The sequence below is a fragment of the Kryptolebias marmoratus genome, linkage group LG8 (genome assembly GCF_001649575.2).
Source record: "Kryptolebias marmoratus isolate JLee-2015 linkage group LG8, ASM164957v2, whole genome shotgun sequence".
NCBI classification, from domain to species: Eukaryota; Metazoa; Chordata; class Actinopteri; order Cyprinodontiformes; family Rivulidae; genus Kryptolebias; species Kryptolebias marmoratus.
This window is the reverse complement of record NC_051437.1, coordinates 25,977,343-26,002,406: the sequence shown is the minus strand read 5'-3', so window position 1 is coordinate 26,002,406 and position 25,064 is coordinate 25,977,343. Positions and strand designations below refer to the sequence as shown.

Below are 25,064 nucleotides of genomic sequence, written 5' to 3'. Positions count from 1 at the left end.
GAAGTGGAAGAGTGACAGAAAAATAGGAAGAGGTAAGCGATTTTTGGGGAGTTTTGGGGGGTAAAATGTCTGGTGTGTCTAGTCATTTTTGTTCTCTTCTGTCAGCTTTCCCAAGCATCCGTCCATCTGGGTGAGACAAAGGGAGATGAAAGTGTGAGGATAGCTCAGCAGCCAATGAGGCGACAGGTGAGGAAAGCTTTTCCAAGAACAGCTGGGAGCAAAGCAGGGGGTTAAGGCTGGTAAGAAAAAATAACTTGAGCTCAGCTACAACCTGAATCCCTAATACGACACTGGATTTTAGTTTCTGGTGGTCTGCACTTCATCATCTGCCAGCGAAGCCCTCAAAATCAGTCCTCAAGTTTTATAGGAACGTCCTTACAGATACTATACTGGAATTCACTGATTTAGCATGGTGCAAAGAAAGTCTATGTTAAATAAGTTCAGTCTTAGAAAGTAGATTGTTTTTTTCAAATATAACCTATTTAACTGGTGGAAAGTTCTTGAATAAAATTGAATTTACATGCATGTGCACATGTCCACTTTTGTTTTTTGCAAACTGTGAACTGAACATTTATGAGCTATAAAAACATTTTACTTATCTGATGAATAAAAACATGGTAAACATCAACATCTAGGTCAAAGTTTTGCAGAATTCTCAAATACTAAACCTTCCAGCTCTTCTGTGCAATTCAAAATACTGGTGAAATGTCAAGATTTTTTACACCTCTTGTTATTTTATGATATCAGTGGGCATGAGTACAACACAGTGAACATTTATGTTAAATATGTTCATGATACTTGCAGCTGGATTAACTTCCATTCTTTCATTATTAATTCTAAGGGATTTTTGTTTTAGAAAATTTGCATAACAAATATTTGTTTGCAATTTGTTCACATTGATAAGTGATTGTTGCTGCATTCGGTTTTAGAGAAGCACAAGTCAGCTAATAGAGTAGTAACCTCACTGAGGTTGATCTCATCTGGCGAGTTTATGGGTAGCAGCTGCAGCATGTTACCTAGTTTGACTGCAACCATCAAATTTCTGCAAAGTTTTGATATCATTTGAGATAGTCACAACCAAGCTTTCTAACCAACATGCATTACTTCAAGATCAACAAGCAACATATACGTAAAGTCACCACTGCATAAAGTCAGACACTTTTCATGCTCCTGCACATGACTGTGTTGATTTGGCATGTGTGCATTTTACCATTTTCAATAGTAAAAATATGAATAAAAATAATAAATATGCAAAAGGTCGGCAACACTGAGCAGGCGTCCAATGTCACATTTGTTCCTGAAGCAAAAATTTGTTGTGATTTTCAATATGTGCTTTAGTTCTTTAATCAGCTCTCTTACCTCTCTATAATTCCACTCACATTTAATCAGCCTTTTTTTTTTGCCAGTAATTATCTTGTAAACAGTTCTAAAGGTTGTCTTCCGCAATTGCATGCTTTTGACCTTAAAGAAAGTTTGGCTTTCAGGATAAAAGAAATAAAAATGACATTTTGCTCAAAAGAGCTGAAAGGTTGCATAAATTGTTTAACACATTTTGTTAGACATGGCAATAAAAAAGTAAATTCAAAAATAAATAAATAAATACCACCAACTTGTCTTTGAACCATCTTGATCTAACTTTTTGATGAATTGTGACAGACAACTTTTCATAAGAGTCAGACAGTAGAAAAAGTAAACCATGAGTTTTGGGCATTGTGTAAGAAAAAAAAATGTACAGAAGCACTCCAGCCTTTTATGAATCTGCTGATTTATGACAAAAAGTACTTTCAAATGGCATTTCTGTCCTGCATTTTTCTGAAGTCACTTCTTTACCCTCCTCTACAATATTCATACAGTCAGTAAAACAAAGTATAAAACAAGAAAAATACTTTTAATTGGATTTTAGTTTTAGCATGCTTTCCCAGCTAAGTACAGAAATTGTTTATGCACTAAAATGTTACTGGGATTTTGGTGATTTTTCCAAAAGATGTCATCTGCATCAGTAGAGCTGCCATTTACCCATGCAGCTTAAATTTAGATGCAATAAGTTTATTAAGTCTTTGTACCAATAAAACCCAACCCATTTAATTATTAAAGGTAAGCAAGCAGGTTTGTTTCTACACAGAGTCATTCACTATAAAAATAAAGGTAAAATGCAGTTACATGTGTATGAAGAACGGGTTCGTCTCTTCATTTCCTACAGTGGACAGCTGTTTGGTTTTCATTTTGGTGACACCTAAAGTTCAGGAGGAGAACTGCAGCAGCTCCGGTGTAAACAACAGCAAATCCTCTGAAAATGCACTTAAAGCAATGTGAATAACAAATATTTGAGAAAAAAAAGATTAACCCGTGTTTTAGTCTTATAATGTAGTAAATACTTGTTGCTGCTCACTGTTGAGTTACTAAGATTATTAAACATCTGCTGCTGGCAGGTTTAATAATTTTGCACGAAGTCTCTTTTTTCATGTTTGTTATTATTTGTGAGACAAGTTTTATAAAAGTGTTTTCCAATTTTATAACAAGACCTGTTTATGAGGGGTCATTTTATAATAAGACCTCATAAGACCATCTCTTTGTTTTGTTCTAATATATTGCATTTACTCTCAATCAAACTCATATTGATATGCATTGTATCTTGATTAAAGGCTGAATCGTATCGTATAATATATCATATCAGTTCTTGCTGCTCATGTATCTTTAATGAATTAGATTGTTGACATTGTATTGAGATATGTATTGTAGCTGCCACAGACCAGAGATGCAAAATTCTAATTCATACTCACTATTTCCCTTTCAGCTAAGCTGAGGAAGTCACATATGGACACTGTGTATGTTGAATGTTTTTAATGTTATAAGTGATTATTTTAAAATATGCAAGCCCATCATATGTTTGTTTTTCAGCATGTTCAGAAACACACCCAGCAGTTACAGTTTACCAGTGCATTTACCTGTGCTTTGACAGGGAGGACACAGCCTGCGCAAATGTGATGCTGACCGGATTCTGCACTGTCATCTTATTTCCCCTGGTGGTCGTCACTTATTGGAGCTTCATAAAGATGGAGAATGAGACTAAGACAGGAATAAGAGAGAGTCCAGCCAGGCAGTATTAACTGCCCCCTCCTGTTTTCCTCTGAGACAACCAAAGTCAGCGTGCTCTTGTGCTTTCCATTTCTATATTTCTCCTCTTTGTTTTCTCATTTCCACTTTTATTTTATCTTTTCTTCCCTTTTTAACTCTCTGCTCTCCTCTCTTGAGAAAACATCGAAGTGTTATCGCAGTTTAATCTCCAGCTGAGAGTTGGTGATGTGGGACCCAAACCAATGTGACTTTGTCGTTTATAGTATGTCAGGACATCTTATCGGAGAGCTAAGTGTTTGTGTTGAGAGAGGTCGACATGGGTGAATTGCCAGAATAGCCTTGAGGTGGGGGGATGGGGGGTGAGAGAAGGAAATAAAAGAAAGAAAGTGTGATTTTTTTTTTTTTTTTGCAACAAGCACAGTTCAAACATGGTAATCTGATGAGATATTTGAACACATAGCCAGACAGGCAACAGGAGGGGGCGTCTGCTGTATTTGCGAGAGTGAGGGACCCGTTGCTTTATCTAAGCACTGCTGTGCTCTGCATACTGTGACAAGTGCTACAGCAGGGAATCTGAATAATATGCAAAAGGCATATTAAAGAAGAGGAAGGGGGAGTCGAGATGGAGAGGAAAAGAAACTCCTGAAAACTTGCAGTGCCTCTCTGAAAGAAACTCTGTGTTTCTCTGAAGGAAGGCAGAGAGGGGGGAAATATACGAAAGTAAGTTGGAAAAGAAAGTGAATACGAAATATAAATAATTACAAAAGCCATAATCTCTCAGAGTAAACAACTAAAAACAAGTCTAAAGATGGCTAGCAAGTATAGAGGAGGAATGAAAAAAAAGAACAAAGATGTCTGAGATGAGAGTCCAGGTCAGACTGTCTTCAGTGATCTAAGACTCCTCTTTCTATGCTTTTTCTAGTGATTTAATTTAATTTAATTGATGTATCATCTGCAAAATTTTCATACTCATGAGTACAATAGGCAGTTTAACTTTGACATTTTGAACAAACTTAGAGATCAGGGGTCAAAGAGCTTTCTACATTTACACACATTCTACTAAGCTTCACAAATGTTTCTTCTGATCTTACAACGCCTTTGTGACATGCACCCAAGATAAAGCTAAAACTTGTTGCAACTTTAAAACCCACAACTGAGGGGATATATAAGGATGTGGAATAGGAATGAAAACATCAGACGATTCAGATTTAGCAAAAAACATGTTTAATCTCTCCTTGATGCGTGTCTATTTACAAGTAATAAATCTGCAAAATAGGAAAGAGCAGAATATTTACACAGGCATGAAACAGCCAAAACCTGTCACATTAGCTTCAAGTCTGAAACTCTTAAAAAGGTATAGTATTTCATAAAGTATTAAAACTCTGATTTTTTTTTTCCATTTCTGCATCTCTTCTTTTTAATCTGTGAGAGGTGTTTTACATCCTCTAGTCTGTCTCTGAAATGCACTTTTATTAAAGTGAACTCAGTTGGTGAGGAAACCGGGGAGCTGGAACCAAAATGACACAAAATGTGTGTGTGTTGCTTCTAGGGGTCAGAAATGACAAAATATGATACATCTTAATTTGAGGTGTCATTATGAGGGCTCTGCTAACTATGAAGATTTTACATACACGTGAAAAAAAACTTTAAAGATGGCTTTCAAAATGTGCATAAGCAAAATATTTTCTGAAACAAAGATGTAATGAGAACATTTCAGGGAAATGTCTAGATCTTTCACATAAATTTTACATTTAAACGGTTAATTAAAGTCACAACATCACTCACTGCTTTATGAACTAATGTTAATAAAGTCTTTTTCGCTTTTCTTTTTATTTGACCACAACATCTTGAATTGGTGTGGTCAGATGTCACATTCAAAAGATGGATCTGATTTTGATATGCATATCCACACAACTGAAAACACTAATGTTTCGGATTTTACTTAACTTCAGACCCTTGGGAAATTAAAAGGGTTAGGTATATAAAAATTATATCCTAATACATAAACAAACTGAATACAAACCAAATAGTCTTTTTTTTCTTCTGTAGCCTTAGTTTATTTCTAATGTAAAATTTTCTAAAGATCTAAAGATTCAGGTACATTTTTGGAATAAGCTCAAATTGGCCATTTGAAGAACTGTACATTTTGACCTGTCAGTTTTGCTTTTTGCTTTTTATAAAGCAAACAAACAGCCAACTAGCTTGGCACAACTAACAGGAAAGGAAAACTGCAAGCATAGCTATAGTTCAAGTTAGATATAATGCATTGATTTGCTAATTACAGCAACAAGAGACCTCCTTTTTTACTTGCTTTCTTCCACTTTAACCTGACATTAGCTTCACATATTATAGACAGATGTGAGACCAGTACTGATCTTTTTTTTTCTTTCTTTTTTACCACTAGCTTACTTTGGCATTCAGCCTCAATGCTGGCTTCAATATTGACACTAAATTCTCCCAAGTGTAGCTAGTTGTACTTTCAAGACCAGTCTCTTAACAAATTGTATTTTCACTTCTTTTACGGAGGTGAATTGCTCAAAATTGTTCAAAATTTTGTTTCCGTAAAACCAACATTTTGACAACTCTTCTCTTTATACAGGTAATAGGTAAACAATATTTTACCAACTTCAGAAGGAATACTATTTTGCTAGCAAGTTTAGACAACCTTTCTAACACTTTACGTTAAGCTTGGTTAAATGCTGCTTAGAGCATAAAACAATACAGCAGTTTTGTAATCTAAATTTTAAAAATAAATTAGAATATTACAACTGTTTGGTTTTTGTAAATTCATATTTAAAGTAATTAGCTTTTTTTCCATTTTGACATTTCTTTATTTGAATCATACCCCTTATGTAGGTGGAAAAAGCACAAGTTTCATGTAATAGGAGTTCAAAAAGGCACAGCGAACACTTACGACGCCTGCGTTGTCATCAAGGTTCTCTCCCCCTTCACCTTCTTAATCCTTGTTTTCCCTCCACACATAAAAGTCAAGTCAAAAGATATAACAGAATGACATATTAAGAGGTATGGCCTGAAAAGCATTTTTAAAATCCTCAACAAGTTGTGAAGCAGAGAATAAGAAGCAAAACTAATGTTTTGATTTCAATACATTTCAAAACAAAAAGTAAATAAATAGGAGCATCAGTCATGTCTCTCGTTATTTTGTTTTACTGCCCACAAAGCCAACCAATGGGTAAACTTCATTATAGTTTCAATATCAATAAAATACAAGTTTTTATCTAAACAGAAAGTCAAATATCAATGCAGTGGTCCACATCCTTGAATAGTTTTAGTCATTGATCTAACTTGAACAGAATGTGTCAATGAGTGTCTGTACATGGAAGTAACATTGTCTACGTTTCACAATACATCATAAAAAAAGAAACACGAATTCATTTCTATAAGGGGATATTTAAAATACTAAAACTGAGCACTAAAATAGTTGTGTGGAAGAACAGAAAAGCAGATGTTCAAAGGATAACTTCTCATGAAGTTGTTATCCCGATGTGATTGAGTATAGCTTTGGTCAGCTCATTCTGTATGTTTTTTTACCCTGTGTAGTTCAGTGGTTCAAGTATTGAAGCACATACAGAACATTTCATTATGTTTCAACACATATATAGGCTGTCAGATGTCAGTGAGTCTTGATGTGAATGGTAAGCTTACATTAAGATGAGCTATTTAAATGTACACTGGAATTTTAAAGGGTTTTCAGAAGACATCCAAAATGTAATTAAGGTAATGTTGTTGGAATTGAGCTTTTTAATTGATAGCAGCGGCAGAAGAGTATGAGGGTACAAGTCTTTTTTTTTTTTTGGTGGGGGGNTGGGGGGGTCAGGTGGCTAAAGAAAGCAAAAGTTAACAATGTTGGAAGTCAAAAATGGGATGATTCCAAAACAAACGCATCGCATAATTTACTATTGAAATTATGTGGATGCTAAAGAGAAATTAACCGAACATATTGTGTAATTTTAAAACCAATATGTTAGAAGAACCATCTGCAGTGCCTAGCATGTATTATGTGATGCACATGTGACGGGTCCTGATAAAGAATTGTTTGAACTCGAGTCATTTTCATTTAAGATTTAAAATATTTTACCAAAGTGCTCCTAAAATGAACAAGCAAGTGACCAGAATCTTTGGAAGCTAAAACTTATCACTTGGATCAAATGCACACACTTTTTTTCATGGTGTAAAACAGTTGTGACTGAACAACTATCACTTGGAATAAAGCCTCACAGTTGACTTATAAGGTAGGTGTTGGTCACACTCTTTAGTCTTTTTGACTACAGGACAGACAACAGAACCCAATTTTGTCACTCCAAAAAAAATGTACATGTATTGAAAATGTAATACAATTAACCACTCTTGTTTAAATGTTCATTAAATAATACTTTTTGCAGCCAGGTTGCTGCACATTATACTAACAATAAGAATGCATGTAAGCATTTTCAGTTAATCTCACACCTAAATGGAAGAATGTTGGTCAGTTGAAGAGAGACATAAGATTGCATGAACTTCCACTCTAACCCTGATCTGATGTTTCTGATGTAGCTTCAAAGCCATCTAAACTGATCTGAGGACTCTGAGAGGATGTTATTCAATAGCTTTTTACCATAGCCACCAAAGATGAGGGAAGCACTGCAGAAGTAGAAGGAAAGACAATGTTTGAGGTAATGGTATCAGTTTTCTTTAAAGTCATATTGCTCAAAATGTCACATGTGATTTATTGATCCATAATTTCTATAGATATCTAGATAAGTCATTATTAGATTAACACATCTAAAAAGATGATCTGAGGACTGTTTTTCCCAGTTGAGGCTGTATATTTCATAACAAACTTTTACCAGATGGTTGAGTTTTAATTAATTTAACTTTTGTTTAAATAGTTCAAAATCATTGTCCCTTTCCGCCCCGCTTTCCAAAGAAGCCATGTGCACGTAAAAGTAAATAAAATGTTAATGAATCCATGATTTTCAAAGCACTGAACGTTAATGTGCTCCAGCAAAATGTGCAAGAAAAACATTTGAAGACTTCTTTTCTATTTACTCCTACAAAACTACAGAAAACCAAAAAGAGAAGGCCCTCGACTTGTACAAAAACACTCACATATGTTAAGCTACATGTCAATTTGAAAACCACATTCACATTTAAAAAAAGGGGGCCCTTTAGCTTCACAGGCTTTACTGCAGACTTCAACAAAACTGAATCACTATTTTTTTTTTCTGCTTAGCAAAACTAACCTTCATTTCAGAGGATATGCCTCACAAAAATCTTCAGACAAGAGGACAGGTCTAGAAAACAAGACCAAGAAGCTAAACAGCACAGTGTGCCAGGGATCTGTTTAAATAACTGCCTAATGCCTCTGTGTCTGCCAGCACAGCAGAATTTTGTCTCATCTAAAACAGCTGATCTTAAAATATTTGGTTTCTCTAAAACAAACAAAAGCACTGTAGGTCGGTTGGCTCGTATGTGGCTTCTAGACATCGTTTGTCTTTTTACAATCTTCAGAGCCAAAAATGTAGCACATAATGGCCCTAAGACCTCATGTAACTTAGAAAGTGTCTGTATTACATATATATTTCTGCCGTTTACCTTTTTTTTTTTAAACTCTCAGTCACTAAGCATGACAACAATTTTATAATAGCACATTTCATCTAACAAAAATGTATTTTTGCACTAAACAACATTCAAAGTAAAACATGGCACAAGACAACTTTTTCCTTGTGTTTTCATTTTTTTTTCATCTAGGAAATATCAAATTTTCTGAAACATATCTTTAGTACATTGAAATGGAAAACTTCATTTTCAACTTTTTATTTGTTTTAAAAACAAAGGGTTGTATTTATATATCTATATATAATATTCATATATCCTCTGCTCTCTTTTGATTTAGCTTTGTTGTGCAAATTCAGCAGTAACACAAGTGGCACAGCACTAGGGAGAATAGGTTGGTGGGAGAGTAAAGAACCAAATGCAATGACAAATCAAATGCAGAGTTATGAAACTGGCGAGGGTTCTTTTCTCTGACTACAGTGGTGTTTTTTGATAGGGAGGTGGAGCGTCAGAATAGGAGGAAGAAGTTCAGTACAAAGTCCTCCCTCCTGGATGTCTTGCAGTAGTCGGGAACCTGTTTCCTTGCTGCCTGAAAGTTCTCCGAGTGACAGGGGGGGCTGATCTGCAGCTGTCCCTGACCTTTGACCTCCTTGTGGAGGACAGCGACCAAAAACAGATCAAATATTGTTATGAAATGTCCTGAATTTTCACTGGCTCACAGTCTGGACAGTAACCTTGGCAGTGAAGAGATACTTGTACCTCTCCTGCAGCATCTTGGCTCCAGCTAAATGAGTTTTCAGTCACCTGTTTAAGCTCAGGTCCATATTAGCTGAGGCTGGGGGCTGGTCATGACTGGTCTGATTTGGTTGATTCTGGTAAAAACTGTGGCTCAGAAAGAAGGAAAAAGAGTGGGGAGAGGGGGTGTCTAATGGAGCCTAAGTTCTAAACTCTGCTGTTCCTCCAGTGTGCCGCTGCTGCTTGGTGCTTGTGTCCTTGCAGTCTTTTCCCCTGCTATAGGTTTGTAGTTAGTGAGTGTGATAACAACAGACTTCAAACGTCGAGAATCAAAATGTCACAGCGGTAAGGGAAGGTGTGTGGGAAAGCCAGTTCTGCCCTAACTAAGGTGCATGATTGGCCAGTCCTCAGCTTGCCAGGGCCATGGTGTCGATGACCTGCTCTAGCTTGCCGCGTAGCCGCTGTCTGCGTGACTGTTCATCCTTCTGTAGTGCTGACAGGAGCTGGGCACAAAATAAGGAAGACCATTACTTTAAACATACAGCATGCAGCAATGCACAGTGTGCGCATCTATTATGTTTTGTAGCCATAACTGCTCAAATACACTCCAAACAGAAACAGCACTCTGATTTTCATTTACGGGTTTGCAATTACAATTACACTGATGCTGACAACGTAGGCAGGGTTGGCAGGGCAGGTGTGAGGACCGGTGGAATCTGTGTAATTGCATGTTAATTGCCACTGAGAGTGTGTACAGTAGTGTGTGTGTCTGTGTGTGTGTGTATGTGTTATGTCTAACTGTGTTATTTTGCATGGCATGAACAGGAAGAGGAGGAGCTGCTATGTTCCAACAAGTGAATGTGTGCATTCTCTTAATGATGTGTGTATGTGCATTAGCAAGTACGTGAGAGATTTTTTTAGTACATCTTTCTACATGTGCGCTGTTGCGTGTGTGTGTGTGTGTGCATGTAAGGTCAGGAAACGTGTTAGAGGCGATGGCACCGTGCAGCTGCCAACATCTGGATAATAGTAGTTGGTTTGAATGGAGCCAGCTGCAACCAGCAAGTGTAACTACTGTAATACCGCTGGTATGAAGGAATGGAGAGGAGGAAGGATGGAATATATTTAATGCATACATGTGAGATTAGGTTGGGAAAGGTGTTGGGTTTAGAGTACCGAAAGTAGATTTTGTCTTACTCTTTTGGCAACCTATGTGCAGAGCATTTACCTACTGCAACCTTATATTTAGAAAATAGCAATATCAAAGCACTGTAAGAAGTTTCATAATCTATCATATGTTATGGTTCTTGTCACTGTGGACTCTCCAAGAAACCAAAATAAAATACCAAAACCTTGTTTTAGGGGCATGCAAAACAAACCCCAAAATAATCAAAAATCTCAACAGCACAATTGCCAAAGACTTTTTCATTTGACACTTTGACAACTAAACAATCAATTCTTATTCTTTTTTCATTTTCTATTCCATCAGTGCTTCTGTGGGTAAATCTGGCAACACACATGGGTGGGTCAAGAAAAACATGTGGGATCTACTTTAAACTGCATTGCTTCACATAGAACATCAGTTGCATTTATAAAGCCTTAAACACATTTTACTTTTATTTATTATGCTTCGATTGCCTTGCTTGAATTGTATCTGGTTGCCTGGCAACCTTATGGCAACGGCAGGACGTGCAAAAGTACAATGATAGTTGCCTTCTCATGAACATGGAAGCAAAAACCTCTTTCACAACATGGTTTGTGCAAAAAAGTTGAGTTTTAATCAACAGGCTGCAGCTGCTATAGTGTATGTATAAGTCAGTAGGAAAAAAAAAAGAAAATACATTTACATAAATTCTGTAAAGCTCCATTAGGTTCATAATGTGTTGAGCTCATGCTTTAATGTGCATCCTAATGGTGCTAATACCTTCCAGCTCGCACCGATGTGGACTGGTTATCAGTGTAATTGAATTAAAATGACCTCATGGTATTATTCAAGACAAGTAAGAGGAAAGGAAGACACAGCACATCCATCTACCGGGTAATTACAGTATTCTTCCTTTCTATTTGATTCTGCTTCATATTCAGACAGCGCTCACCTCGTCTTTGTATTTGATGATGTAGGTGTAGATCTCATGCAGAGCAGACATGCTGTTGAACTGGTTGAGGTGCAGGCGGGACTGCTCTGCTAAGTAGGCACTCATGTCCTGATCACTGATTGCTGGCATACGGGAGATATCAGAATAATATCTGAAAGAGAAGACAAGCAGAGTGTTGTGTATTGTCATCCAAAGCTTAGTGATTGAATGTCTTGCCTTACAGTAATTCAAAAAGAATATTGGTAAAAGATGACTATGATGCATCCAAGGTCTGAAACAGGAAGCACAAAAAAAAACAAAAAAAAAAACACAAACATTTTGCAATTGACCAAATTTAAATGGATGAGTGGATCATAAGCCTCATCAAGTTGATGTCAGAATCTGATGGGCAACTTATACATAAAACCTACACAATGTTTTTTGTAATGATCCTAAGGGTTGGTCTTGTAGTTTGAGTTTTTGTTTGTATTTAGCTTTTCAGTCATGTCATTTTCAAGACATTTGCTTCTGTTGTGTGTTCCGTTTGTTTAGTTCTCCCTGTGTCACTGACCATTATTTCACTGAGTCATCCTTGCCTTCAGGTTATCATGCACAACAGGTCTTCATCTGATCATTAGTCTCAGATGCACTCATTTTGGTCATCATCCCTCCCAGCCTACTTACATTATACTCCCAGTTCACGCTCACTCATTGTTCCATCAAACTGTTGCTCCCTGTTTCTGTTCCTTGTTCTGGTTTCTTGATTTATACTACTGTTCCTGTTGTTTCACTTTTTATTTGACAATATTTAATAAATAAATAATTCATCATCTGGTGTTTCAAGGATACCAGATTTTACCTTTTAGCACATAAGATAGTCAAGTTTTCTATGGTAAATATATTGACAATCTCAACATTTTCCCAGGAATGTACTTATTTATTTTCATCTGAAGGAAGTGTTAAATACTGTGACGGCAAACAGCAGTTGTTGTCGATCATCTCACTCTCACTGGTGCAAACTAACAGTCAAACAGGTTTAAAAGATGATCCAGTTACTCGAGTGGCACTTCAATGAAGATGAATGAGCAATTTAGATTTTTTTTAAGAATAAAAAGGCAAAACATATGAAACCATAATTAACTTTAAAGCATGTATATCAACAGCTCAGATAATTATGTGTTTTACTAGTGCCATGTTGCATAGAGTTTAATGATATTATGCAGTATCTGTGTATTCTGTTAGTGCAACTCAAACTTTAATGTTATTGATGATTGAATTACAGGAAAAAGCTGTAAATGTAAACTAATACAACCGTACAGTAAATTAGACATTGTCAAAGCTGTATACAAACCCAAACCTATTTGTATAATTATATGAGGCTTACAGACACAAGTCAGGCTGAGTAGAATTTAGGTTGAAAAGCATAAAAAATGTGATCACGTTCGCATTGATTACCTATACCTATAAAGCCCCCATCTTACACAGCTACCAGATGCTCTCTGGCAGCTGTGGGACTTCTTGCAGCTCATTCAACGTGTTTGACATAAAGCAGCAGATGAGCTTTGCGTAACTAACAACTGACTTTCTGACCACTGGAATTTCTGCCATCTGGACATAAAAACCTGGACATCTAGGAACAGAAACATTAAAAAATCTTCAACATGTTGTCCAAACAAAAAGACCAGATGATGTTATCTTGAAAAAGAATTTAGACACTCGCTTAAAGAGATGAATTTCAACTAAACATTCTGCAACTGAATAAGTGGCAGCAGAATACACGTATCTGTAATAAATTGCATTTAGTGTACATATTTTCTTTCTTGTTGCATTTAGAGTGAAATTCCAGTGGAGCTGGTTTTACTGATATTTCTGACTCTATGAAAATACTGTAATCTATATTAATAAGCCAGAAGCAAGTCAGTGGTAATTACAGCGCATAATTTCTTTGCTCTAATTTAATTCAACTATGTATTTATGCTTTAAACGCCTGTAGCAGCTCAAGTTCAACCTATAACGTTGTTCTAATCTTACAGCTGTTTAATTGTGTAATTAGCTTTGATCTTATAACTCAGTTTCTTTTTTTCTTCCACATTTCAGCAGCTCAGGAGTAATACACTTACGCTTTCAGAATTTACTTTAATCTACAGGAAGTTATTCTCAGTTTTGTCTGGATTCATCTTTAGACTCACCTTTCTACCCAGCTCTTGTAGTTTGGGATGTCTTTAGCGTAAAGAAGCTTATTTGAAGGCGAGTCTTTTCCCAGCTTGTGCTCAGATGTTGAACAGGAGTCCATGAAGGTCTGAGCCACCACAGAGAGGCACGCATCTGTGATGCTATTTTTATGGATGTCAAACACAAACTGGGGATTCTTGATCACATTCACCCAAAACCGTAGAGGAAGGCTAAAAAGGGCAATATGAAATATATGTCAGTAAAATCATAGAAGTTTAGACATATTCATACTTTACAAGACTCGTTTTTAAATTTCTTATTCCACTGTGTACAATTAAGCTGGCTTTTTGAAACAATTTAGTCTTTTGTTTCATAAGTACCACAACTCTCAGTGTAGTATTTATATGGTAAAAAAATGTATTTAGTTACAACTTTAGAAATATCCTTGCCTAAAGCATGGTTGAATTAATAAAATAAAGATCACAAAGAGGTACAAAGTACAGAATAAAATATCCAAATTTTGGTAATCATCCAACACATCAACTATTTAATTATTGCCAGCCACCAATTGTTAAAGGGCAATAATATTTTTGCCCATGTCTGTTGTGTGTGCCTTTGTTTGTTAGCAAAATATCTCATGAACAACTAGATAGATTTTAATCAAACCTTTAGAAGAATTATTGGGTGTACATATAAAATTGATTAGCTTTTGGAGTCAACCCTATTAAAGAATGTTGTCACAGCTGAGTGAACTTTGGATGCACAAAAATGCCTATAACTCAGACAAGTTTACAGATACTGAGTTAAAATTTTGGTGTGGTAGTAGCTGAGAGTCAAAGATAAAAAGATAAAGAAACTCTGCTACTTACCAGTTGCTCTTCCAGGTGTGTCGTACATCGTAGTCTGTGATGGAGTGTTTGTCTGCTTGTTCGTCCAGGAAGTCGAACATGTACTTGATGGCCAGCGGCAACGCACTGCCTCTGTGTGCTGTGCTGAAGATGGTCTCGAACAAGTCATCAACAAACTTCTGTAATGTACCCTAAGAGGAGGAGTGAAGGAGATATTATTGGAAGGAAACAAACAAAACTGCACAGAACATTTTACCTGTGGTTTTAATTTATCACAAGTTCTTTTCCTCCTTTTTATTTGGTCTCTAAGCTTTTTTCCACACAGTTATAATAATAGGAATCCAAAATAATATATTTTCTGCAATTTTTAGCAATGGTTGGGTAGGTAACCTTTTCATATATATTTTAAAAGTTTGAACTTTGAATTACTTCAGTAGCTGTGCTTCGCACTCAGATTAGAGGCCTAAATGCCTGAGAGGTGTCTGGTATTAACGTTTTAAATGGAGCACAAGCTGGGATCTCATGTCTGACAAGCATTTTGACATTTTCAAACAGGTGATGTTGCCTTATTATAATAATCCCTCTGACCTTTGTTTTATTGGATGCTGTTTGTTTTTTTGTTTGTTTCTTTTTTTTACTTCATACCTCTCAATCATTCCTTTTCTGCCACTTAGGTTCATCCAAATAAGGTTAAAAAACAAAAACAACTGTTGAGAAAACTCTTCGGATGAGAAGCGAAATGTCTTCAGCTACAGAATAGAAGCCCGGTTGTTTTTTTATTTTTTAACCTTTTTGAATTTACCATGTCCTGGATGAATGAGAATCTACAGCAACTTACGTTCTGCTTACTCAAACCTAAGCCCTGAATGTAGCATTAAAAAATATCTACTCAAAACCACATTTTAATAATGATAGAATAAAATGTCAAAAAGAAGAAAGATTCCATTAATAGTTCTCCTGTCCTAAAGGTCCACATAGACAGATAGGCAAAAAAAAAAAAGCTAGAAAGCCATGGTGAGGGAAGGACAAGATGTTCTTCTCAATTGAATTTACCTTTCTATTTTTTACATCATGCATGACCAAATCTTTAATCCCTCAACAAATTACCAGTCTCCTGACATCTTCTGAACCAACCTCCCTGCACTCTGCACCACCTTTTATTAATCTTTTTTTTTTATTACCAGTGGAAATTGAATGTCTGGCTGCCTTGTAACTACTGCCTATTGATTGGTTTTCCTCCTCTTTTTTACAATTAAGTAAGTTATGGTGAACTATGAGACAATGACGGCTAGAAAAACAGACAGTCAGACTTTTGCATACTGTAAGATTCCAAGAAAGAGGGAAATTTAAAGAGCTTGTACTTGAGAATTATGATTCCTTTAGATTTTTTATCAAGAAACAACATAAAACTAATTGGACTAAAATATACTTTTCTACTTATCCATTGAGTTAAACATCCAATTTTACAATCTGTGAATAGAAGAAAATTTAAATCGTTTGAGATTTAGCGGTTATTTTTAAGTAAAAGTCAGAGTGAAACACTTAGGTAAGTATGATTAGTCATAAGCAGTAAAATGAATGGAACCCTGAGCTTGATCTTCACAAGCTATTTAATAAAGTGAATTATGACAGAAAGGAACAATGTCAATTTTATGCATAAAGAGACTACCTAGCTATGATTTTTAGTTGTAGGTTTTCTAAGGATTTGATGGGTCAGTTAAGGTCCAAGTTAAAAACAAAACAACAACAAAACCCATTTGTATCCAGTTCTATTTGTATCTGAATTTACTGCCACCTTTACCTGTGTGTGTCTCTTTGTCAAATGTCTGCTGGATGCACAAATAAATGTGTCATTACCACCTTAAGCTTTAATGATGCAATTTATTACATTTTATGCCCAGTTAAGAATCTGAAAACTGTGATTTAAAAGCTTTTTCTACCATTAAATGGCTTAGCTAGACTACTTACCCTAAGGAGCTGAAAATATATATTAAAAAAAATCAGTTTGAGTTTCAGAGGTGACTTAATTTTCCTTGTCTCAAGTGCTGTTGTTTTTTTTTTTTTCTTTCTCCACCCTGAGTGGAATCAACTTTTACGAGCAGCTGCAGTGTTGTTCAGGCCTGTTTGTCTTACTTTTGTGGCCAGCAGCCTGGTCAGGTAGATCTCAGAGACCATCTTGCTCCCTCGGTCCCCCTCCCTCTGGTCTGAGTGGTCGTGGTTCTTTACCAGATGCCACAGTTTGGTTCCACTTTCCAGGTCAGGTGTAATCATAGGTGTTCGTGATCGTAGACTGTCTGGACTACTGGCTGTCCTCAGCATACTCTCTAATTATAGACACAGAAGATAGAAAGATTTTAGAGAATTTTGTTACCTCCCTTGAAATCACTTTATTCTGCACCAAAAAGAAATGTTCTCAGAGCCTGCATTCACCAACTCTCAACTGCCAGAAACACTGAATTTGTTAAATAATTCTCACCCTCTCGTTTGCTCAATCATCTGTCTCTCTTTTATTATTTATGGTGAAAGTGTCAATGCTGATTAGAGTGAAGCAGGGCGATATCTGCAAAGCCTTCTTTTAGGTTAGCAGGGGGAGAGGAAACAGGGGAGGTGAGGTGCACAGAGGAACATGATTATCTGCTCAGAAGTTCTTGCTTCTAGGGTAGAAAGCAGGACTAAACAGAAGTGGTAGAGACACAAAAATGAGATGCTTATGCATGTTGCAATCCTTCTGTGGTTTGTGATAGGAGAGGGAATGATAGGAAAAGGAGAAAATAAGAAATAAAAGACAGGAAAAGGGGGCGGTATGCTAAAGGACAGAAACAAAAAGGTCAGGGGAGAAAGGAGTGCAATGCAGAATAATGGAAGAATACGTGATAGAAAAGTAAAAAAGGCAGAGTGGGGTGGTGTTTAGTAAAGTAGTTGCTTTCTCAGCAATGTTCTGCATGGTTTTGATTCCTAACTCACTGTGAACACTGCCAGCCAACATTTCAACATCCATGCACAATTACAAGCTAATGAAAGAAAGAAACCATTGAAATGCAAACTGAATCCATTAATTTACAGTGAAACTGAGACCACATGGAAATGCTGCTTTCCCAAAACAATCTTTTATTTGTCATTTCTAAAGATATTCTTGCAAACATGGCACCATTTCTAAAAATGTTTTCATCTACATGAAAACAAAAAAACGAACCACAACATTGTAGTAGATATGCCAGGTCTGCTTGTGGCACTGTATCACTGCCCCAAAATCCCTCCAAAAACAGCAAAAAAGCGTGAGCATAAAACTTAAACTGTAAACATAAAACGAAAAAGAGAAAGATGATATTTACAAGACCAACAACTGCATTTTTTTTGTGAACTGACAAAGTAGAAGGTCAACAATCACTGAGCCATCCGTTACCTGGACAACAAAAACACACACTCACCATTACTACTAGTTTGTGACACAAAGTAGGTCTACTTTGTGTCACATTAAACTGCCAGACTACAAAAGTGCCAGACAGTGTTGACAGAGTTGTATCTAAGTATCCAGCAAGGCAAAGGGCTTTCTGTACTCTGAAACCAATTTTCAAAGATTCTCTTTTTGGGATGTTTAAACTGCCATTGTCATGTGGATGCAAGACCAAAAACATAAAAAAACTTGTGTATATTCACAAAATACCATTCCCATGTAGACAGGACCTAAATGTTTGAGCAGAATGCCTGGCCTTTTGAAAGAAGACATCTTGTATAAATTTTATTCTCCTAAAACTCCTAAAATCTCCACTCACCACTCAAATTTCTACACAAGTGCTCTGTGATGCATTGATTTCAGCCACTTTCAATCCTGCTAATAAAATTTAAGAAACCTGAAAAATATATTTTGTGAGACAGATTCTCTGCATTACTTCTGATGCACAGCAGATCAGTAGCAATGATAGCATCTGCAGATGTGTGACGGTTAATACCCACTCAGTAAGAGTGCAGTGTTTCTTTGTTTTTGTTTACACCAGGTAATTTATTCTGCAAATAATTTGATTCTCCACTGAAGTATACACATATTGGAACTCTATCTATGTGACTTCTAGGTGTCCTTTGTCTCTTTCACTCCGTCAGCCCGAGATGGAGGTGTCTGCTTTAATGCCCGTCATTTATGGACTGCTTTGGAAATAGCCGTGGAATAGCCTTGGCCTGAGTTGATGGCATTGGATATAAAGGATTGCCATTCACTGAGAGGGGGGTAAAAAAAATGCAGCCCAATCATGGCCCTGACAAACAAAGAGTGAATAAATGAGAGTTCAAAGGTGTAGAGGGAATGTAGGCAGTTAGAGAAATGGGAATCATTGACAGGATGATTTAAACAGGATCGAGTCAAGTTGAGAATCAGAGTCGTACCGTATCTGCTGAGGCTCTTCGTGAACGTAGAGGAGTTGGAGATGTTATATGCAGAGTTCTGCTTTGGCACGAGGGCAATCACTGAGCCATCTGTTACCTGGACAACAAAACACACACACTCACCGTTACTACTAGCTTTTATATGCATGTGTGTGTATCAGAGTGTGTGTGTTTGGTGTTTGTGTACCTGATAGTGAGCTAGCGTGTTGAGTCTTTTCCAGTCATTGTCAATCTTAGTTGTGACGTCTTCATCCTGCAGAATGATTCTGGCCATTCGACCCTGACGCCATTCTTAAAACACAGAAAACAAAAATTCTACAAGTTGCTGTCAATCACTGGCCATTATTTATTTATTTATTTATTTTAATGAACAACTTTTAGCAGCATTTCGGGTTAATGGACCAAATGAGCACATACTTAGGTTGCTTTTTAATTTTGAGTAGAAAAAAAGAATTTAGATATATTCATTTTCATAAAGTGCTTCATAGTAGAATTTTTTTATGTATAATCATAAATTATATATTTAATAAATACATATTCGCATACATATAATCATAAAATACAGAATATATGTTTTATAAAATATAGAACACAACAGAAAATCTACAACTATGCATCTAACTAAAAGCATTGATTGAATCTAGCTTACATAAAAATAGTGGAAGAGCTTTATGTTCTCCTCAAGATTGGTTTGTTTTAGACTCTGCATACATGGGCAACTGTTTTTGATCCAATCTTTCAGAAGTCAGTACTGATAGTGTATTATGTCCTTATTTTCTCCTCACTTTGCACAAAATCTCTGCCTCATCTTGTATAAAAATATTACCTCTAATGGCTGATAAGATAACATTCTTATCAGTTGCTGAAACCTATTTTAGAACCAAACAACAAAAAGTGAATGAGAAAAAAATATCTGTGTCAATACTCTGTAAAGTTTATTAAATCCCTCCAAGTGCCTAAAGAAATTGCGATCAGAGGTTTACAGAATTTAAAGGCATTAATGAATAAGTGAAGGGAGCAACAAAGGCAGTTTACACAGGGCACTGAGCTAATATGGTTGTTTATAATACAACTGTAAAATTGATAGACAGCAAATCTTACCGAGGTCCATATCTGAAGCCTTCGGTCGTTGTGAATAAGGGCTGCCTTTATACACAGCATCAAGCAGCTTCTCTTTGACCTGAGTAATGGTGTCACAGTTCAGACACTTGACCGTCACCTCGGGGGCATTTTCATTCTCAGGGTTTACACAGTGCAGAGTCTAGGAGGAAAACAAAAGAATCAAAAGGAGCTGGAAACAGACAAAAGGAATTAGGCATAAGCAATAAAACAGCAGGAAAGTAGCCAACTAGTGAGATGTTGGAATCATTGTTTGGATGCATTTGAGTGTACCTGACAACATTTTCACACCTATACAGCAGCTATTGTAAACCGTGGTTATTTTGAGAGTGTGTTTAGGTACATAATAACCCAGCATTCACACTTGGGTGCAGATCAGAACAACTAAAGTAGATTCTTCTGAGTGCCACCATGTTTTCAATCCAAGCCTCGAGTGCTTTGTTTGGAAATACAACATAGTTAACACTGGGCAGCAGATGAGCCAGTTCTCAGCCAGGTCACATCCCCACTCCAAACAAAACTAATGCCGAAGTGCTACATTTACCCAAACATCTCTGCTACCCAGCAGACTCCAGACTAATCAAAGAAACAGTTTTCCACTGTTAAACAGCTGATTAGACTTTAGTATCTTCTTCACCATCAAATCTGACTAACGCTTAAAAACTAATCAAGTCATTCCAAGCAAAGCGGACCAAACAAGCCACAAGACACAGGAAGTTTACTGACCAATGTTTTGTAGTCAATCTGTTGCCTGATGAGCTTGTCCTCACTGAGAGAGTAGCGAGCTTCTCCTGTGATGGCGTCAATGGGTCCCTTCTCCATCTGCTGTTTGATGGCACAGTACAGCATGAACAGAGGCTCTCCAGCACACTCCTGGTGAGGGAGAAGGCAGACGTATATCAGAGTTATCAGCGGTTCAAGCAAAGTGTGATTTTCCTTTTGGATCCTTGAAACTGAAACATTTTTAGAGTAAAAAAAAAAAAACCTCAGTAATTTTGGCAAAAGAATAACATGAATCATACTGCGTCTGAATGTAAAACTAGTTGAATTATGAGGATATTTAAGCTTTTACTAATTATAAAGGTAGCCCTTATTCACAACAGTCAAAGGCTTCTGATAGGGTCTTAGTGAGACTTTTCAACTGATTTAACCAAATCAAACTTTCTTTAGATAAATCCATGAAACATAGCACAGATAACACAGTTTGACAGACATAAAATGGTATTGTAACATCAACAAGGTCATTCCCAAAGAGCTAATAGCTGAAAACCTGGCTAACAGTAGATAATCAAGTTAAGAATGATGAATTTCCTAGGTCCTGTGTCAAGTCTTAGCTGGATTTTTTCCCCCCCATTTCTTAAAAACAATATTTTCAGATACTATTTATCTGGTCCTAGATCCATTTAAAATTAAATTTTAGTTATTTTGTCCTACAGTTTTTGTATTTTTTTAAGCTCACCCTGCATAATTTGCTGTCCTGATCATGGTTAAAAAATGGACAGAACATGGGTGAACAAAAGCTGTAAAAGTCTGAAGAAAAACTTTGAAAGAGTTTAAAAAAGCCTGAAGTACTATTGATCAAGACCACTTTAAAATGCTACAAGAAAGTCTGGCTGCTTGGAAGCCAAGTAGAAAGAAAGTAGGGATGGTTTAAAAGTACTGTACTTAGACTCTAAGATCACAAGATTTGCATCAAGGGTTACTAAATAATGTATAACAACAGACTGCTTAGATGTTTGTTGTGTATGTTGACCATTGTGTCTATATCAGTACAAGTAGAGTTTACTCTTGTCAAAGCAGCTGGATAGATTACATGAAAGAACAAATTACAACCAGCTTGTTGTTCTGGTCTGCCTCCTAACCATCAGACAACAAATTATTCCAACCTTTTACACCTTTCTTCTACATGCTGACCTTAATTGATTTTAAAGGTAACAAAAAGATTGTTACATCACAGTTTGAAACTTTTTAGTGTTCCTTTCAGACCTCACAGTTCAGCTCTTGTGAGCAGTCACAGATGTTGTACAATAAGTGTGTTTCTTCCTCCCTCCCCATCAAAGACACATGCCAATCAATGGTATCATTAGTCATGACTTGGGCCCAAGGAAAAGAATCCCAGCTGAAGTAGTCACAGTTTAAAAGGGAGAAAGAAAAAAGACACATGACGACCAATACTCATTCTGACAAGTGTTTAATGACTGACTGTGCAGCGCTCGGGGAGATACTTCAGATTGTGTGTGTTGGAGATTCATGAGGTCCAGACAAGAACAAGGGAAAGTATTATATTATCTGTTTCACCTTCCAGCACACTCAATGACCAGTTTCTTTTATCAAACATACAAATTCCTTATTTAACTCCTCTATCTCTGTAATATATATCCATAATGCCTTCCTGTTATCTCAACTTTTTTCTTTATCTGTGCCTGTCAGATTTACATTTGATTGAATTCCCTCTTGTAGCTGGTTTGATTTTGTACATGTCAATCATTAGGTCATAATTTGCCTTTGATTTCCCATGCAGTGTGCTGGGAAATGTAATACTCACTTTTCCTTCATTTCTACATTTTTTTAGAGCAACAGCTGACCACCAGCAGCCACTTTTCTCAGCAGCCCAGTTCCTGTACTTTTCTACTAAATATTTTATTCATATATTATTTCAGTTTGATAAGGTTCTCCTAAGATCCAAGTGGGAGTTTTCTACATTTTTGTACTTACACATTGTTCCGTTTTTAGCTATTTTATATATTTTCCAAATATCTGTTTAATTTGCTAATCCATTAAATGTTGCCAAATAAAAAAATTGATACCTCTTACTTTTTATCCTCATTAAATCTCCTAATTCTTCATTCTTCTTTTTCTCCTCACTTTACATTCCTACTTTTGTTCTCGTCTATGCCATTCATCATTTTCTTTCACATACTTTTACACAGGATAACCTTTTTATGTCATCTTTTTTTCTAACCACCACTAATGGTGCCAAACTTTAACCTGTGTTTGTCCTCATTCCATCTATCATTTCATCAACACAAGCTTTAAAAATGTTGTTAGCATTATTGTTAGATAGCCAGATGACAAAACAGCACCATTTTGTTTTGGTATAGTTTTCTCCCTCCATTGCTCTTCTGCTGCATTCTCATCTTCTAAAGTTGCCATTATTTGCATATAAGCTTTAATAAAATTGCCTGACTGAATGCTAACATTTGCATTTGAATGATATGTTGATCATTCATGTTGAACAGAGGGAGGAATACGTTTAGATTCATATACTGGGGACAACTGGAGACTTGAAAGGAGGTGAATAAGCGACCATAAAAAAGTGGCTTTATCATTTTGTAGTTATAATAGGAAAGTACGGGGAAATTTAGTTAATAGTTTTTGTGCACTTTGATACACAGTGATATTTTGCATAGTTATACAGAAGATGTGGACAGTATAATTATCAAAATGACAAAATGTCAAATGCAATGCCATTCTCCAAAAGGTTTTCTTTTAATGATATTTAAATGCTTTCAATTGGTGCTCATTGCGTGTCTACAGTAATTTTCACATTGTCTCTTTAATCTGATTAGAATTTTAGTGGCAACTTCAAATCAACAAAGAAGAACCGAGAAGAACCCAGACTGGGTGAGACATTTCAGAATACAACGTCTTGCTTATTTTCATTGAAGAGGTTCTTTAAGAGTTAGAAAGAAAAGGGAGAACAGAAAGCAAAATGTTTTAGGACATCCTACACCCCTGGTGAGGCAAATGACCCTAGAGAGGAAATGAGACTGACAGCTGAATATTAACAAAAGTAAGACAAAAGAATGATCAGAGAAAAAAAAATAGATGTGGGCTGAAGAAGCAACATAAAAATCAGTGTAGAAGACATGTTGATTAAAAGCAAAGTAAAAAAAAAGATCTGTGTACAGGAAAAAAAACCCTCCACTGGGTGTTTATTATATTAAGGCACTAAAATGTTCTGTAAAACAAGAGAAAACCTTTTAATAACCACAATGTAACAGAGCAACTAGACAATAGTTTTTTTTTTGCTTGTTTTGTTTTTATTACAAAACTTTCAAGAGTCAAAAAGCTGTATATTGCAAAGTATAAATCCAGATAATGACAATGCTCCAGTTTAAAAAACAAATATAATACATACAGAGAGATATTAAATAATGTTTTTTTACCTTAAGGAACTTATACAAGAGGAAAGTAAACCAGTTGGTCAGCATCTTTTCTGCAACAGACTCCGTTCTAACACACAGAAGAGAAGCAACAAGAAAAATAAAAAAATATGTATTAAAGTCTATTTGCAATAAAATAAAAGTGATTATGTGAACGCAAATTCTCAAAGACGGCAACAACAAAAACGGGGTTCTTATTTTCTTCCATTTCTGTTGCAATTCTTAACTTGTGGCTCCTTGAAGTGTGAAACATAACTCAAATTAATCCCACTGAAAGGTTTTTAATATATTCTAAGATATCAGTTTTCTATAAAAAATGCGATGATTGAAAAAAAAAAAAAAATTCTCAAGAATAAATTTTTAATTAAATTATTTTTTTCCCCTAATTTATTTTGTTTCATAGTGTCTCACTGGGATCCTCTTACTTTAATCCAAGTTAATATTTATCCAATAATATAAGTTTATATATTTAAATTGTGTACTTTTAAATGAAATAAGAAAACATTTTTGCATATTTGACTAAATGTTTGGTATCAACTTAAAAGGATAGAAACTGACGTACGTCTAAAAAATAAAACTGTAAACATTTATAAATAATAATTTGTAAAGGTATTTATATGACCTTCTTATATAGTGTTTTGCAGTCAATGTGTTCTAATCTTCCTCACTTCCTTCCACACTTTTCTCACCTTCTTAGCAGCAGTTTGGGATGGTTTTTACTTTCCAGGTTTCTGTCAATCAAGTCAGACAACAGTTGTTTCAGGACCCCCGTTGCGTACTCCATCTCCCCCTGCAGGGCTGTCATGATCAGAGATGCCACATTGCCTCGATCACGCATTGAAAACGACCTGAAAAAAGATCACACACACACACACACACACGCACACACACACACACACACACACACACACACATATGTAAATATGCTATCCTAGATTTTT

General features: G+C 36.0%; 1 protein-coding gene across 2 annotated transcripts in view; it reads right to left on the bottom strand.

Annotated features, from left to right (window-relative positions):
* Positions 1-4,282: 4,282 nt before the first annotated feature.
* plxna1a (plexin A1a) overlaps positions 4,283-25,064 on the bottom strand; it is a 220,124-nt gene continuing 199,342 nt past the window's right edge. For both annotated transcript variants that reach the window (XM_037976950.1, XM_017411304.3), the window contains exons 23-33: positions 24,813-24,971; positions 24,127-24,193; positions 20,684-20,830; positions 19,940-20,099; positions 19,026-19,129; positions 18,839-18,935; positions 16,595-16,785; positions 14,483-14,652; positions 13,631-13,843; positions 11,463-11,613; positions 4,283-9,869 (exon numbers count right to left, since the gene is read on the bottom strand). In XM_037976950.1, coding sequence (XP_037832878.1) covers positions 9,774-9,869; positions 11,463-11,613; positions 13,631-13,843; positions 14,483-14,652; positions 16,595-16,785; positions 18,839-18,935; positions 19,026-19,129; positions 19,940-20,099; positions 20,684-20,830; positions 24,127-24,193; positions 24,813-24,971 — 1,555 coding nt within the window. In that variant the 3' untranslated portion in view covers positions 4,283-9,773. The remainder of the gene's footprint in view (positions 9,870-11,462; positions 11,614-13,630; positions 13,844-14,482; positions 14,653-16,594; positions 16,786-18,838; positions 18,936-19,025; positions 19,130-19,939; positions 20,100-20,683; positions 20,831-24,126; positions 24,194-24,812; positions 24,972-25,064) is intronic.